Raw genomic sequence first — 18241 nt, 5'->3', positions numbered from 1 at the left:
GTCAAGTGGATGGATTATTTTGGCAAAGGAGAAATTCTCACTAACAGGAATGTAAACAAATGTGTGCACCAAACAGCGGGGATTGTGATGAGCTAATGGGGATCCCTAATAAATACAAAATTCAGAGTAACTGGTACCACAAAAGTGGCTCACCAAAAGTGGCTCACCATGAAGGACCTTGGCGTTACTCTGGACCCTGATCTCTCTTTTGATGAACATATCAAGACTTTCAAGGACAGCTTTTTTCCATCTTCGTAACATTGCAAAAATCTGAAACTTAGTCCATAAATGATGCAGAAAAGTGAATCCATGCTTTTGCCATAGACTACTGGCTTTTGATGATCCTTGGTTGGGGCCTAGGCAGATTATTTGTTGCGATTGCCAACCTAATAAATTGGTAGTCCGATAGTCCAGGATTATGAGGAAAAACATTAAGATCCACAATATTTATTCCACGGGACAAAACTGGGTCCAGAGTATGACTGTGGCAGTAAGTAGGTCCAGAGACATGTTGGAAAAAACCCACTGAGTTGATGATGCCTCCAAAAGCCTTTTGGAGTGGGTCTGTGTACTTTTCCATGTGAATTTTAAAGTCACCAAAAATGTCTATCTGCCGTGACAAGGTCCGATTTAGGAATTCAGAGAACTCAGTGAGGAATGCTGTGTACGGCCCAGGACACCTGTAAACAGTAGCTATAAAAAGTGATTGAGTAGGCTGCATAGATTTCATGACTAGAAGCTCAAAAGACGAAAATGCAATCATTTTTGGAAATTGAAATTTGCTATAGTAAATGTTAGTAACACCTCCGCCTTTGCGGGATGCGTGGGGGGATATGGTCACTAGTGTAACCAGGAAGAGAGGCCTCATTTAACACAGTAAATTAATCAGCCTTAAACCATGTTTCAGTCAGGCCAATCGCATCAAGATTATGATCAGTGATTAATTGACTTTAACTGCCTTGGAAGTGAGGGATCTAACATTGTGGCCCTATTTTGAGATGTGAGATATCACTATCTCTTTCAATAATGCCAGGAATGGAGGTCTTTATTCCTGTGAGATTGCTAAGGTGAACACTGCCGTGTTTTGTTTTGCCCAACCTAGATCGAGGTACAGACACGGTCTCAATTGGGATAGCTGAGCTTACTACACTGACTGCTAGTGGCAGCTAGAGGAGTTAGAGCCCTGTCTGTTCATAGGTAAGATGAGAGCACCCCTCTAGCTAGGATGGAGTCCGTCACTCCTCAATAGGCCAGGCTTGGTCTTGTTTGTGGGTGAGTCCCAGAAAGGGGGCCAATTATCTACAAATTCTATCTTTTGGGAGGGGCAGAAAACAGTTGTCAACCAGCGATTGAGTTGTGAGACTCTGCTGTAGAGCTCATCACTCTCACGACACGCAGGTTAAAATATCAAAACAAACACCGAACCAATTACATTAATTTGGGGACAGGTCGAAAAGCATTACACGTGTATGGCAATTTAGCTAGTTAGCTTGCACTTGCTAGCTATAATTTCTCCTATTTAGCTAGCTTGCTGTTCCTAGCTAATTTGTCCTGGGATATAAACATTGAGTTGTTATTTTACCTGACATGCACAAGGTCCTCTACTCCGACAATTAATCCACACATAAAATGGTCAACCGAATCGTTTCTAGTCATCTCTCCTCCTAGGCTTTTTCATCTTTGAACTTATATGGTGATTGGCATCTACACTTTCATAGTATTACCACGACAACTGGCAAAACAGTGTGTCTTTCAATCACCCACGTGGGTATAACCAATTAGGAGATACCTGGGTACCTGCTTCTATAAACCAATGAGGAGATGAGAGAGGCAGGATTTGCAGCGCGATCTGCGTCAGAAATAGGAATGACTTCTATTTTAGCCCTTGGCAACGCAGACGCTCGTTGGCGCGAGCAATAATTCAATAACATATATATTCCTAAATGTATTTTGCAACGCGAGCGGTGTAGTCAGGGTATTAGCCAGCATCATCTTCTGATTAGCCTTTACGTCGGTAGCCCTGCCTCCTGGTAAACAGTGTATGATCGCTGGATGATTCTTTTTAAGTCTGATACTGCGGGTAATGGAGTCGCTAAGGACTAGGATTTTCAATTTGTCAGCGCTAATGGTGGGAGGCTTTGGCGGCTCAGACCCTGTAACTTGTGGAGGAGAGACCAGAGAAGGCTCGGCTTCTGACTCCGACGCGTTGCTTAATGGGGAGAACCGGTTGAAAGTTTGTCGGCTGAATGAGCGACACCTGTTGAGCATTCCGACAGCATTTCCTTCCAGAAGCCATGAGAATATTGTCAGGTGGAATTTGACTGCGGCCATGACTCTAACAGCCCTATTCATACCATGGATCATTTCGCTATTTGATCTAGACTTTTAGGTATAACAAAAATTAAGAATTTGACCTTTACTACTATAGTCCATAGAAACGCATTGAATAACACATTAATAAATGGCAAGAAGACAGTCAAAAAATAAATCATATGGTTTTAAAGTGTCTGTCCTATATCTAGGAGATGTAATATTTCCTGAGCTTATCTTTTTTTGCACACATTTAACCCTATTATTTTTGTTCAACTTAAACTACCTCCATACTTCCACTTTTTTGTTACTTAGATTGACACATGGGTGTGTCAATAGACTCTCAATAGACTCTTAAGGATTTCATAGGCACTGTCTGGCTAGCTAATAAACATACAGTGCAGATAAATACTTAACATTTATTGTTTTACACCACATTTCTTATCACAGCACTGGCAAACCATGGTTGATTAACTCCCTGACCAAAATGTTTGACTTTTATACCATTTAAGAAGGTTCATGTCTAATTCCTTATTCTATGCATACTGTAGTCTATATGTAAAATGTATACATATTGAATTCTGTTTTCATATGTAGGACTATAAGCCAGAGGAAGACCCAGCCATCTTCCATTCTGAGAAAACTGGAAGAGGACCCCTGGGACCAGGATGGAAGGCATGTCTGAAATTACACTTTACCATATTTTACCATAGATTTTATGTATCATAAAGGCAGCGTGACATTTTCAAAGTAAAAGAAGCATATTTGTTTCCCAATCTAGCATTGAATAGAAAAGTGATTTACATGTTAAATCTGGGTATCCTTTGCCTCTCTTATTCCTCCCCTTGTTTTGTCTGTTCAATCTCTCTTTTACTGTGTAGAAGGAGCTCCACAACAGTAACTGTCCCTATATGACTGCCTATAAGCTTGTAACGGTGCATTTCCGCTGGTGGGGGCTGCAGGGACGAGTGGAGAACTTTATTCACAAGGTAAGAGCTTAGAGCATCATTACATTCATTAGACTTGTTGCTGCACCGTCTTCTTCGTAGATCCCCAGATTTTAAACTTTTATATTGAAATTACAACCTTTTCTTACCTTTGGATGTGGCTTGGCAATGCAAGATTCTTGCTGCGCAGCTCAAATTTACAGTGAACATCACAGTAGTGTTTGTTTTTATTTTGTCTTTTGTGTTTTATTTTTTTCTACACTTTTTTTTTTACCCCCTTTTCTCCCCAATTGGTAGTCAGTCTTGTCCCATCTCTGCAACTCCCGTACGGACTTGGGAGAGGCCAATGTCGAGACCCCTGCGTCCTCCGAAACACAACCCAGCCAAGCTGCGCTGCTTCTTGACACAATGCCCGCTTAACCCGGAAGCCAGCCGCACTAGTGTGGTGGAGTAAACACTGTACACCTGGTGACTAAGTCAGTGTGCATTGTGCCTGGCCTGCCACAGGAGTCGCTAGTGCGCGATGGGACAAGAACATCCCTGCCGGCCAGATCCTCCCCTAACCTGGACGACGCTGGGCCAATTGTGTGCCGCCCCATGGGTCTCCCGGTCGCGGCCGGCTGTGACAGAGCCTGGACTCTAACCAGATTCTCTAGTGATACAGCTACACAGTGCCTTAGACCACTGCGCCACCTTTGCCAACAACTTTTAATGTTAAACATTTTACACTGTTGAATAATAGTGTGAAATAATCATTTCACTCGTCAATAATGCAACAATTCACAAGCAAATCAAATTTTATTTGTCACATGCGCCGAATATAACAGGTATAACCTTACCCTGAAATGCTTACTTCTTGATGCACCCATCCCGTTACCGGGATCATTTTCGTCAACATCTGCTGAATTGCAGGGCGCCGAATTCAAATTAAATTACAAAAAATATTACATTTTCATGAAATCACAAGTGCAATATAGCAAAACACAGCTTAGCTTGTTGTTAATGCACCTGGCGTGTCAGATTTCAAAAAAAGCTTTTCGGCGAAAGCATACCAAGCGTTTATGTAAGGACATCTCTCTCAGCAGACAAAACATTACAAACAGCTAATAGCCAAGTAGATTTGTTACAAAAGTCAGAAAAGCAATAAAATGAATCGCTTACCTTCGATGATCTTCGGATGTTTGCACTCACGAGACTCCCAGTTACACAATAAATGTTCCTTTTTTTCCATAAAGATTATTTTTATATCCAAAATACCTCCATTTGGTTGGCGGGTTATGTTCAGAAATCCACAGGCTCTAGCGGTCACGACCGGGCAGACGAAAATTCCAAATAGTGTCCGTAAAGTTCGAAACATGTAGAAACATGTCAAACGTTTTTTATAATCAATCCTCAGGTTGTTTTTACAATATATAATCGATAATATTTCAACCAGGACTGTAGCTTCTTCAATAGGCGAGAGAGAGAAAATGTCTGCTCCAAGCTGTTGCGCATGCAAAATGCTGCTGGCACCCAGCCATACAATGATGTGATCTTTCTCGCTCATTTGTCAAAATAAAAGCCTGAAACTATGTCTAAAGACTGCTTTTCCTATGGCTTCCCCATGGTGTGAACAATCTGGTTGATATCCCTTTAAATGGAGCGAAGGCAGGCAATGGAACAGAGAGCTTTCAGGAAAAACAGCACTTCCGGGTTGGATTTTCCTCAAGTTCTGTAATACTCACAGACAATATTTTGACAGTTTTGGAAACTTTAGAGTGTTTTCTATCCTAATCTGAAAATTATATGCATATTCTGGGCCTGAGAAATAGGCAGTTTCATTTGGGTACGTTTTTCATCAAAATACTGCCCCCTACACACAACAGGTTTTAACCAACAATGCAGTTCAAGAAATTGAGTTAATAAAACATTTGTCAATGTAGGGCGGGGTGTCAATGTAAATAGTCCAGGTGGGCCTTCCTCTGACACTGCCTAGTATACAGGGTTAGACATCCCTGAATCCGGGTCTGGTAACTTCTACGTCTGAAAGTTAGAATGAGGTAAGGTATGGTGGAAGTTTATGCAAGAGGGCTTTATAAACAAAAATAATGCAATACATCGATCTACAAGACTTCAAAGGGAGCCAGGCTACTTTCTGATTCAAAATCCAATGTGTACTGAACCTATCACCCGTAATAAAGCGCAATGCGCTATGATCAACTGCATCCAATGGGTTCAATACAGTGGCATCTGTATTTATATATAGATGATATCGCCATAGCCAATACCCGGAATGAGTGTTGACGGAATGATTTGTTTTCTGCTATGTAACGAAGGACCGGACCTGTTTTTATAGAACAGTGATCCCTGAGATAATTAGCAAAGACACCACTGGACAAGTACTTTTGACCTAATTCTGACAGATAGCCCCCAATCAGTGAGGCATTTGCTGGATTTTTTACATTCATCCGTGTGGGTTTTGCAATCAGTTGAGTCAGGTTAAAGTCGAGACAAATATTCTTAAAATGGTCTGAGGCCGGGGTAAGCCAGTCTAAGTTAAAACGAATAATTCAGATAAAAGGTTTTAAATACTCAAATAGTACCAACATCATCCGCCAATGGATTTTGGCTTATGGCCACATCTATAACCAAGAGCTTTACGGCAGTCCTCTGAACTCTGTCGCAGACGTCATCATTTTGAAGAGGTCTCACAACCGACTGTCACCAATATCGTAAGGGGAGACTCTCACGAACAAGAAGGTGTTAGTTGTGTTGCTCTGCGATGCACACAAGCTTCAGGGTAGTCGTATAAAGGTAACCCAGTACCAGGCTGTAAAAAGGGCACAATGTTGGGTGAAAAGTGTCACAGTGTGATTATAATGTGACCAAACATGGGTCTAAAAAACGAAAATGTTCCCTCTGAGTTTTCTTAGATATACACTTGGACAGACACTTAAAAATCAGATTCCTTCTGATTTATTTTTGATTGACATGTTTTGTCATGTACAAATGTGTTATTCAATGCGTTTCTATTGGCTATAACAGTAAAGGTGTACTGTTGGGGGTACTCGAGGACCAGGGTTGGGAAACACTGATGTATGTGTATACGCATGTATTTATTGTTTAGTTCTGATGATCCTGTCTTGTATATTATCTCGAACCATCTATCTGTGTGATTTGAGTCTACATGATAGCAGTAACCCAAAACATTTTTGGTTTTATTTGACCATGTCACTGCCTAAATACCACAAAAAAGTCACGTGGTTAAAAAAAGGTATCCACATTTACACCTCTGCTCTACTCTGCAGAAGTTGTTTGGTTCTCAACAGGGGGAGGAGGGTTTTATTGTATACTGCTGTACAATACAAATATTTCCCTAATGGGTTAAATTGTTCAAATTGACAATGTATGTGATAAAACAGAATTTCAACAGTATTTCACTCAACATTCCAAATGGCACATACATTAGTGCTGATATAACATGGAGCAAGATAAAAGCAGTTGAATGTCTCAGAATTGGATTAAGAGCCAACTTCTGGCTGGGTTTGGGCTTAACAGCAATTTGTATGACTTGTCAAAAAGTAATGACAAACACGTATTCACAATAGAAAGACACGTTAGGATTTTTAAAACACGTTAGGAGTTTTACTTGAATAATTCAGTTTTGTCTTCAAGAACAACATATATTTAAATGTGTTGTTTTTGTTTGTTTTAAGAACCGTTTCACTTAAACTGATCTACTGTAAAATGCATATCCCTACCAGAGAGTGAGCCCTCAAAGATCCCAACAAAAAAATCAATTGTCCTGCATGATCTCTTTGTGGTAGTACATTCCAATTACCTTTTTTTTATATATGTAAAGCAGATTGACATGCCCTACTAGATTTAGGATTGATCAATAAGAAAATTCTAATGTGGGGCCTTGCTTGTGTAAGAAAGGTTGAGAACCCCTGCTCTCTCAACTGCTTAAAAACACATCCTCATTGTCTCTTCCCTTTCATCTGTACTGATTGGAAAAAAACTGGTGAAGACAATCGGGTAAAAGGTCGTCATTAGACTGGTTTGTACCTAGTCACTTTAAGATCAGTGCAGTGACAATTAGAAAAAGAGTTCCATAAGAATATATCTCTCTCAACACACTCATATCCCCTCTTCTGCCCTCCATCCCTCCCCCTCCTGGAGCAGCAAGAAAAGCGCCTCTTCACTAATTTCCATCGGCAGCTCTTCTGCTGGCTAGACCGTTGGGTGAACCTAACCATGGATGACATCCGCCGGATGGAGGAGGAGACACAGAGAGAGCTGGACCAGGTATGCATTCATAAACCCTGATATTGAATGAATATTGGGCACCATTTTCTGCCTGCTAAACAGTCCTTACTATTACCTGTACAGTCTCCAATAGTGTTCAATTTGGTATTAATGCACTTGTGAAAAAGGAGCAGTACTATCTACTTTAGAGGAGTTATATTCATTGATACCTTTTACTCTTGTAAATGGCACATATAAAACCAGATCGAGACAAAGAGCATTGGAAATCTCACTTTAAAAATAGTTAGAATGTGTGACAAAATACATACAGTGCATTCGGAAAGTATTCAGACCCCTTGACTTTTCCCACATTTTGTTACTTAACAGCCTTATTCTGAAATTGATTAAATTGTTATTTTTTTCCATCAATCTACACACAGTACCCCAAAAACAGGTTGATATTTTTTAAAGTTTATTCAAATGGAAATATCATAATTTATGTAATTTTCAGACCCTTTACAAAGTACTTTGTTGAAGCACCTTTGACAGTGATTACAGCCTCGAGTCTGCTTGGGTATGACGCTATCAGCTTGACACGCCTGTATTTAGGGAGTTTCTCCTATTCTTCTCTGCAGATCCTCTCAAGCTCTGTCAGGTTGGATGGGGAGTGTCGCTGCACAGCTATTTTCAGGTATCTCCAGAGTTGTTCGATCAGGTTCAAGTCTGGGCTCTGGCTGGGCCACTCAAGGACATTCAGAGACTTGTCCTGAAGCTTCTCCTGCGTTGTCCTGTTGGAAGGAGAACCTTCGCCCTAGTCTGAAGCAGGTTTTCATCAAGGATCTCTCTACTTTGCTCTGTTCATCTTTGCCTCAATCCTGCCTAGTGTCCCAGTACCTGCCACTGAAAAGCATCCCCACAGCCACCACCATGCTTCACCGTAGGGATGGTGCCAGGTTTCCTCCAGATGTGACACATGGTATTCAGGCCAAAAAGTTCAATCTTGAATTCATCAGACCATAGAATCTTGTTTCTCATGGTCTGGCAGGTAGCCTAGTGGTTAGTGCATTGAGCCAGTAAACGGAAGGTTGCTGGATCGAATCCCCAAGCTGACAAGGTAAAAATCTGTCGTTCTGCCCCAGGCGCCAAAGACGTGGATGTCGATTAAGGCAGGCCCCCCCGCTCCTCTGATTCAGAGGGGTTGGGTTAAATGCAGAAGACACATTTCAGTTCAGTACTTTCAGTTGGACAACTGACTAGGCATCCCCCTTTCCCTTCTTTAGGTGCCTTTTGGCAAACTCCAAGTGGGCTGTCATGTGCCTTTTACTGAGGAGTGGCTTCCACGTGGCCACTCTACCATAAAGGGCTGCATAGATTGGTTGTCTTTCTGGAAGGTTCTCTCATCTCCACAGATGAACTCTGGAGCTCTGTCAGAGTGACCATCAGGTTCTTGGTCACCACCCTGACCAAGGCCCTTCTCCCCCGATTGCTTAGTTTGGCTGGGCAGCCAGCTCTGGGCGGCCAGCTCTAGGAGTCTAGCTCTAGGAGTCTTGGTGGTTCCAAACTTCTTCCTTTTAAGAACGATTGAGGCCACTATGTTCATGCGGACCTTCAATGCTGCAAACATGTTTTGGTACCCTTCCCCAGATCTGTGCCTCGAGACAATTGTGTCTTGGAGCTCTACGGACAATTCCTTCGACCGCATAGCTTGGTTTTTGCTCTGACATGCACAGTCAACTGTGGGACCTTATATAGACAGGTGTGTGCCTTTCCAAATCATGTCCAATTATTTGAATTTACCACAGGTGGACTCCAAACAAGTTCTCATCTCAAGGATGATCAATTGAAACAGGATGCACCTGAGCTCAATCTCAAGTCTCATAGCAAAGGGTCTGAATAATTATGTAAGGCACACCTTTTATTTTTAATACATTTGCCAAAATAAAAACGGTTCGCTTTGTCATTATGGGGTATTATGTGTAGATTGAGGGGGGGAAACATATTTAATTAATTTTAGAATAAGGCTGTAACGTAACAAAATGTGGAGAAAGTCGAGGTGGCTGAATACTTTCCAAATGCACCGTATATATCCAAAGAGATGTCAAAAGAAAACAGCTAAAACAAACAAATGCAGATAGTTTGCTGTCATTTCAGCTGGAGAGTTTTACATCTTTGTTTGCTGTCGACAGCTTGTTAGCTAGCAAGTGACATGAATGTTAGCCAGCCTTCATTGATTGCTTAGCAACGAAAAATAATTAGCAACCAGATTTTTGTCTGGACTATTTCTTCGAGGCAAAGATGAACAGAGCAAAGTACAGAGAGAGCCTTGATGAAAACCTGCTCTAGAGCGCTCAGACCTTAGACCCGGGGCGGGGCGAAGGTTCACCTTCCAACAGGACAACAATCCTAAGCATACAGCCAAGACAACGCAGGGGTGTCTTTGTGACAAGTCTCTGAATGTCCTTGAGTGGCCCAGCCAGAGCCTGGACTTGAACCTGATCGACTATCTCTGGAGAGACCTGAAAATAGCTTTGCAGCAATGCTCCCCATCCAACATGACAGAGCTTGAGAGGATCTGCAGAGGACAATGGGAGAAACTCCCCAAATACAGGTGTGCCAAGCTTGTAGCGTCATACCCAAGAAGGCTCAATGCTGTAATTGCTGCTAAAGATGCTTAAAAAAAAAATGCAGAGTAAGTAGTCTGAATACTTATGTAAAAGTGATATTTCAGGATTTTTATACATTTGCAAAAATGTCTAAACAAGTTTTTGCTTTGTCATTATGGGGTATTGTGTGTAGATTGAGAGAAGAAACAAACCATTTAATACATTTTAGAATAAGGCTGTAATGTAACAAAATATAGAAAAGGTAAAGGGGTCTGAATACTTTATGAATGCACTTTACATATCAATGATGCTGATGCATGATTTTTCCTTGCTCAGAGAAGTTGCTGTCTTGTCAGGACACTGTTCACTCTATGGTACAAGGATAATAGTATTTGTAAATTGCAACATTGAGGTCATAGAGGTTTATACAAGCCAGTCAACAGATTTTTTTTGTTGTTGCTTTAACCATTTTAGAGAGGGAAGCTCTTTCTGTCAGGGTTTGATACTGCGACCAAACAGTCACATTTGCAGCTGTTTGACTTGGCAGTGCGACACATTTTTTTTATTGGTCTCAAGGGAGCCAGTGATTGATTTTTTTTATTTTTAAAATGTTTTGACCTTTTTGGTTCACAATTAGATTTTTTTAATGTTTTATTGAAACCGTAATCTGCAATTGACCATCTTTCCAGAGGCAACAACGCCACTGGAATGCCCGTCTCTGTGTGCGGTGCACGTAGGGCCTATATGTCTACCACAGTGGCGGACAGTGCCGTTTAAGATGAGGGAGGATGATTTTATTTTCATGACCATGGCCTTATTCCTATTACAGCATATTGGATGACTCATTCATATTCTATTCACCCAGTTCAATGTAACAGCGATAGGTTTAGGCTACTACATTATACTTACATTTTCCCTATACCCATGATGAGGTTGCTACAACCTAGCCTATGAATGAAAGTTTAAAACGTAGGTGCACACAGTTCGAGAGACAAATTTGAGGTGACCAACTGTGACAGTCAATACCGCCTTGCATACATGTGCCTGCATCTAGCTGATATGGAGTGTAATCATTAGTCCAACAGTTGCAAACGAGTTTCTGTTGGACAAATTCAGGTATGTTTATCCCGTTTTGTTCCGTTTACTTTCTTTGGAAGAAATGTTTTTCAACAGAATCGGCAGAATGAATACACCCCTGATCACGCGTAAACAGAGTTCACTCATAACAGCCATGTTATCTTCGCTTGTGGACTTCAATGCACAACACAGCTGTATGTAACTACGGCTGTTGTGATGACCTTATTACCGCAACACCAGCGGTCACTGGTCATGAAGGCTGTCAAATTCCACATGACCGTTTAGTCACAGTAATTAGGCTTCTCCAAGCTTTGATGCTGCTGCTTGTCATTAGTAGCCTGACAAACTTGCTAACTGCCTGGTACTCAGCACTCTATTCAAATCAAATCAAATTTATTTATATAGCCCTTCGTACATCAGCTGATATCTCAAAGTGCTGTACAGAAACCCAGCCTAAAACCCCAAACAGCAAGCAATGCAGGTGTAGAAGCACGGTGGCTAGGAAAAACTCCCTAGAAAGGCCAAAACCTAGGAAGAAACCTAGAGAGGAACCAGGCTATGTGGGGTGGCCAGTCCTCTTCTGGCTGTGCCGGGTGGAGATTATAACAGAACATGGCCAAGATGTTCAAATGTTCATAAATGACCAGCATGGTCGAATAATAATAAGGCAGAACAGTTGAAACTGGAGCAGCAGCACGGTCAGGTGGACTGGGGACAGCAAGGAGTCATCATGTCAGGTAGTCCTGGGCATGGTCCTAGGGCTCAGGTCAGTTGAAACTGGAGCAGCAGCACAGCCAGGTGGACTGGGGACAGCAAGGAGTCATCATGTCAGGTAGTCCTGGGCATGGTCCTAGGGCTCAGGTCCTCCGAGAGAGAGAAAGAAAGAGAGAAGGAGAGAATTAGAGAACGCACACTTAGATTCACACAGGACACCGAATAGGACAGGAGAAGTACTCCAGATATAACAAACTGACCCTAGCCCCCCCGACACATAAACTACTGCAGCATAAATACTGGAGGCTGAGACAGGAGGGGTCAGGAGACACTGTGGCCCCGTCCGAGGACACCCCCGGACAGGGCCAAACAGGAAGGATATAACCCCACCCACTTTGCCAAAGCACAGCCCCCACACCACTAGAGGGATATCTTCAACCACCAACTTACCATCCTGAGACAAGGCTGAGTATAGAGCACTTCATAATAACAGAGGTGAGTGCTACGGGGTGATAGTCATTACGTTCAGTTACCTGTGCCTTCTTGGGTACAGGAACAATGGTGGCCATCTTGAAGTGTGAGACCAACTGTTATTTGCTTGACAATCACCGGCTGACAATTCTGTGACCGCCACAGTCCTGTATGTGACCAGGCGAAAAAACTTTCCCAAGCCAAACCTCTACACACAGCCTACGTCGTTGTCACCATATTAGCTAAAGTAATGTCACAGTCAGCATAGCTAATAGCAGTGGTGGATAAAGTACCCAACTGTCATACTTGAGTAAAAGTAAAGTTACCTTAATAGAAAATAAGTCACCCAGTAAAATGCTACTTGAGTAAGTCTGAAAGTATTTGATTTAAAATATACCTGAGTATAAATAATTTCAAACCAGATGGCACCATTTTTATTTATAAACAAAAAAATGTAATTGCGGAAAGCCAGGGGCACTCCAACACTGACATAATTTACACACGAAGTGTATGTTTAGAAAGTCCGCCAGATCAGAGGCAGTAGGGATGACCAGGGATGTTCGGTTGATAAGTGCGTGAATTTGACTATTTTCCTGGCCTACTAAGCATTCAAAATGTAATGAGTAATTTTGGGTGTCCTTGAAAATGTATGGTGTAAAAAGTACAATATTTTCTAAAGGAATGTAGTGAAGTAAAAGTAGTCAGAAAATATAAATAGTAAAGTACAGATACCCCAAAAAACTAAAGGAGTACTTTAAAGTATTTTAAGTATTCTACACCACTGGCTAATATAACTAATGTGTTTGTAAACCAGCTACAATCATGCCGTAATGTTAGTGTAAACAGTTGCACCGGTGGGCCCGGTGGCAATAAATTAGTAATACCAAAAGCTTACCTTGACTTGGAAGAGTGCCAGTGTTGTTGGAAAGTCATAACCACCTAGCTAAAATAGCATCCTTCTGTTTGAGCAGGGTGTTTCAGTAGGCTAAACTAGCTAGCTGCATTTGGTAACTAAGTGAGTGAAAGTTAAACACCGGAAGTTCTACCTTGTCCAAGACCTGTTGTTTTGGACTCTCTCTACCGCACCTGCTGTCTCTAACTCTGGATGATAGGCTATGAAAAGCCAACTGATTTAATCCTGAGGTGTTGACCTTTTTTTTTTTTGACCTGTTGCACCCTCTACAACCACTGTGATTATTATTATCTGACCCTGCTGGTATTCTATGACGTTTGAACATCTTGGCCATGTACTATTATAATCTCCACCTGGCACAGCCAGAAGAGGACTGGCCACCTCCTCATAGCCTGCTTCCTCTAGGTTTCTTCCTAGGTTCTGGCCTTTCTAGGGAGTTTTTAGGTTGGGTTTCTGTACAGCACTTTGTGACATCGGCTGATGTAAAAAGGGCTTTATAAATACATTTTCATTGAAGAAAAAAAGACTCTTGCTTCTCCTTCATTTTGGAAGAAATTAATTTCTTCAGAACTGTTCAACTATTTTATTTTTCCTCTGAGTCATCTACTCACCAAATGTTATACACTGCAGTGCTAGCTAGCTGTAGTTTATGCTTTCATTACTAGATTAATTCTCTGATCCTTTGATTGGGTGGACAACATTTCAGTTCATGATGTAAGAGCTCTGATAGGCTGGAGGAAGTCCTCCGGAAGTTGTCATAATTACTGTGTAAGTCTATGGAAGGGGATGAGAACCATGAGCCTCCTAGATTTTGTATTGAAGTCGATGTACCCTGAGGAGGACGGAAGCTAGCTGTCCTCCGGCTACACCATGGTACTACCCTAGAGAGTGCTGTTGAGGCTACTGTGGACCTTCTTTGCAAAATAGTGTGTTATAATCAGGTAAAATGAATTAAACTATAAATGTCAGCTACTAGAGCGACTGAAATTAACACTTAACCTCTCTGGGATATGTGGGACGATAGCGTCCCACCTCGCCAACAGCCAGTGAAAGTGCAGGGCGCCAAATTCAAAACAACAAAAATCTCATAATTAAAATTCGTCAAGCATACAAGTATTTTACACCATTTTAAATATAAAATTCTCGTTAATCCAACCACAGTGTCTGATTTCAATAAGGCTTTACAGCGAAAGCACCACAAACGATTACGTTAGGTCACACCAAGTCACAGAAAAACACAGCCATTTTTCCAGCCATAGAGAGGATTCACAAAAAGCACAAAGAGAGAATTAATCACTAACCTTTGATCTTCATCAGATGACACTCATAGGACTTCATGTTACACAATACATGTATGTTTTGTTTGCTAAAGTGCATATTTAAATTAAAAAATCTCATTTTACATTGGTTCAGTAGTTCTAAAACATGCAGTGATTGTGCAGAGAGCCACATCAATTTACAAAAATACTCATCATAAATTTTTATGAAAATACAAGTGTTATACATGGAATTAGAGATATACTTCTCCTTAATGCAACCGCTGTGTCAGATTTCAAAAAAACGTTATGGAAAAAGCAAACCATGCAATAATCTAATACAGCGTTCAGACAACAAAGCAGCCAAAAAGAAAAGTTCAAAAAGTTATATTACATGATGTAGAAACTTGTCAAACTAAGTACAGAATCAATCTTTAGGATGTTTTTATCATAAATCTTCAATAATGTTCCAACTGGAGAATTCCATTGTCTGTAGAAAAGCAATGGAACGAGAGCTAACTCTCTCGTGACTGCGCCTCACGAGCCTGTGGCACTCTGCCAGACACCTGGCTCAATCCCCTCTCATTCTCTCCCCCTTCATAGTAGAAGCCTGAAACAAAGTTCTAAAGACTGTTGACATCTATGGAAGCCTTAGGAAGTGCAATATGACCCCATTTACACTGTATATTCGAATGGCAAAGAGTTGAAAAACTACAAACCTCAGATTTCCCACTTCCTAGTTGGATTTTTCTCAGGTTTTCGCCTGCCAGAGTTCTGTTATACTCACAGACATCATTCAAACAGTTTTAGAAACTCCGGAGTGTTTTCTATCCAATACTACTAATAATATGCATATATTCGCATCTGGGACAGAGTAGCAGGCAGTTTACTCTGGGCACCTTATTCATCCAAGCTACTCAATTCTGCCCCCCTGTCACCAAGAAGTTAACAAAGAGCTGCAGTTAGTTTCAGAATGGGTGGCAAGGAATAAGTTAGTCCTAAAATATTTCTAAAACTAAAAGCATTGTATTTGGGACAAATCATTCACTAAATAATGTGGAAATTGAGCAAGTTGAGGTGACAACTGCTTGGATTAACCCTGGATTGTAAACTGTCATGGTCAAAACATATTGACACAACAGTAGCGAAGATGGGGAGAAGTCTGTCCATAATAAAGCGCTGCTTTACCACCTTAACAGCACTATCAACAAGGCAGGTCCTACAGGCTCTAGTTTTGTCGCACCTGGGCTACTGTTGAGTTGTGTGGTCAGGTGCCACAACTCAATTAGCCCAGAACAGGGCAGCACGGCTGGCCCTTGGATTCACAGAGCGCAAACATTAATAATATGCATGTCAATCTCTCCTGGCTCAAAGTGGAGGAGAGATTGACTTCATCGCTACTTGTATTTGTGAGAGATATTGACTACTGGCATACAGCTCAGACACCCATGCATACCCCACAAGACATGCCATCAGAGGTCTCTTCACAGTCCCCAAGTCCAGAACAGATTATGGGAGGCGCACAGTACTACATGGAGCCATGACTACATAGAACTCTATTCCACATCCGGTAACTGATGCAACCAGTAGAAGCAGATAAAATACACCTTATGGAACAGCGGGGACTGTGAAACACATGCATATACACACGATAACATACACATGTACACATGGATTTTGTGTTGTAGATATGTGGTAGTGGAGTAGGGGCCTTAGGGCACACACTTGGTGTGTTGTGAAATCTGTTATGAATGTATTGTAACGTTTTTAAAATTGTATAACTGCTTTAATTTTTCCAGACCCCAGGAAGAGTAGCTGCCTTGGCAGCAGCTAATGGGGTTCCAGAATAAATACAAATGGCTCTATTCAATCTGTAAAGCTGAAGCGTTACAGATTCCGCAATATAATTAAGTGAATTTCCGATTGAGCCGACAAATGCAGCATTTACCATGAATGCAGTCTCCTCTAAAGCAGGAACTTTGACATTTAAAGGCAATCACACTGTAAAGACAAACTTATGCAATGTGGATTGAATAGAGTCGTAAGTGTCTTGCTCAAGGGCACAGCGACACATGATATCATCTAGGATTTGATACCAACAACCCCCTGGTTAACAGCTCACTTCCTGACTGATTTTTCCCATCGGACCTGGGATTAGAACTGGCAACCCTCCTGTTGCTGGCTTGCATCTCTAACCACTATGCTACTGTGCTTGCCACCTCGGAAGGCTACCTTACGAGCATGTGTAGTCAGGCCAGGCAGTCCACAGCTGCTGTCAGATCAGCAGCACAATCAGGTGGACTGGGGACAGGCACAGCCAGCAATCATCGAGCCAGGGTGTCCTCAGCTGCCGTCCTACGGTCTCAGGCCCTCCGGAAGGAGAGACCGAGAGAGAAAAGATTACTGGGAGCATGCTTACGATCACACGGCACACCGGATACGACAAGTTGACCCTAGCCCCTCTCAACATACTGTATAAGCTATTGCAGTAGTTGTCATACACGACTGTACACTAAATGTGTTTTGCTATGGCTTAAAATCATATTTGAACAAAAAATGTATGTTGCTTCGTGGAATGTCTGGAAAATGTGTGATTGGATGCATTTTTACATGTTGCAGGGATATAATGTATGGTTTTTCCTCTGCTTTTTTCAGATGCGGAATGAGGGATCTGTCAGAGGAATGAAAGCAGGAGAAGACTAGACAGAGGGAGGGAGAAAGAGATTGGATGGAAGAGAGGGATATGGGGCTATGTTCAATCAACCATTATTTGACCTTCAGTCCCCCCATGGCCATTCACAGCGTGCCACATCACCGAGTCCTTCCACACATGAAACTGTCATCCCTCATCCAGGAAGTGTCTATGTGTACGTGAGAGTGCATGGTTTCTATGAGAATGTGTATGAGTGTGTATCTTTGTCATAGTTTTTGTCCTTGCTTTTCCGTTGGCTCTTAACCTCATTATTTGCTGGCAAAATTCATTGTTTTTTACTGAAAAATGTTACACGATATCAACCTTTTTATAATAAGTATTATTACTCTCACTGTTTTTTATTCATTTTGAACCATTAGCTCGTGACTATGCCAGTGAATCCCATAAAAAATCACCCCCACTATTAAGTCTGTGGTGCATTTCTCCTATTTACACATGTATCTAAATTATGATGATAACCATTCACTTATTTTAATTAAAATGTATGCTACTTCAAGTCTCAGTGGTAGCTTCAGATTGAAGAGAACCTGTGAGATAGTCACCATTTTAATGCAGACCTATGAAAGTTTTGAGATGATTGAGTGGATGACATGTCTTTTAAACTTGAGTGTAACCAGTGGAACCCCTCCCGCCTCTGCCCAGACCACGCTTCCAAAGAGTTGGGTTGGCTAGGGAACTTTTGGAGAGTTGAGTCTGATTTACAATAATAATAAAGACTAATATTGACTATCATGAAGCACGGGGTACTGTAGATATGTTGTAAATACCATCTTTTTCAGTCTGTTTTGACATTTTGAATTTCACTTCTGGTCTGCTTGTTTTTCTTGCCAAAATATTCCCATGGTCCTGGGATTAAAGCAATTTATGCTTTGCAGCTAATGCCTTCTATTTCATCGATTTGGATATAGCAAACATATATTCAGTAGTACTGATGTGTTGCTATTGTAGAATGTGATACCACTGTATTTGTGTAGAACTGATAGCTAAGAAAAAAGTTTCAGAGGAATTAA

General features: G+C 41.4%; 1 protein-coding gene across 2 annotated transcripts in view; it reads left to right on the top strand.

The window, feature by feature from the left end:
- The window catches only part of LOC139420916 (phosphatidylinositol transfer protein, beta, like), a 36883-nt gene extending 18845 nt beyond the window's left edge, over positions 1-18038 (top strand). Inside the window, exons 8-11 of one of the 2 annotated variants that reach the window (XM_071171334.1) lie at positions 2908-2985; positions 3192-3299; positions 7422-7544; positions 17174-18038. In XM_071171334.1, the coding sequence (XP_071027435.1) occupies positions 2908-2985; positions 3192-3299; positions 7422-7544; positions 17174-17221 (357 nt within the window). In that variant the 3' untranslated portion in view covers positions 17222-18038. The remainder of the gene's footprint in view (positions 1-2907; positions 2986-3191; positions 3300-7421; positions 7545-17173) is intronic. The other variant, XM_071171333.1, reaches the window with a different exon arrangement.
- Positions 18039-18241: the final 203 nt, after the last annotated feature.

Source organism: Oncorhynchus clarkii, chromosome 12 (assembly GCF_045791955.1).
Source record: "Oncorhynchus clarkii lewisi isolate Uvic-CL-2024 chromosome 12, UVic_Ocla_1.0, whole genome shotgun sequence".
Classification (NCBI taxonomy): domain Eukaryota; kingdom Metazoa; phylum Chordata; class Actinopteri; order Salmoniformes; family Salmonidae; genus Oncorhynchus; species Oncorhynchus clarkii.
This window is presented reverse-complemented; position numbering and strand designations above follow the sequence as displayed.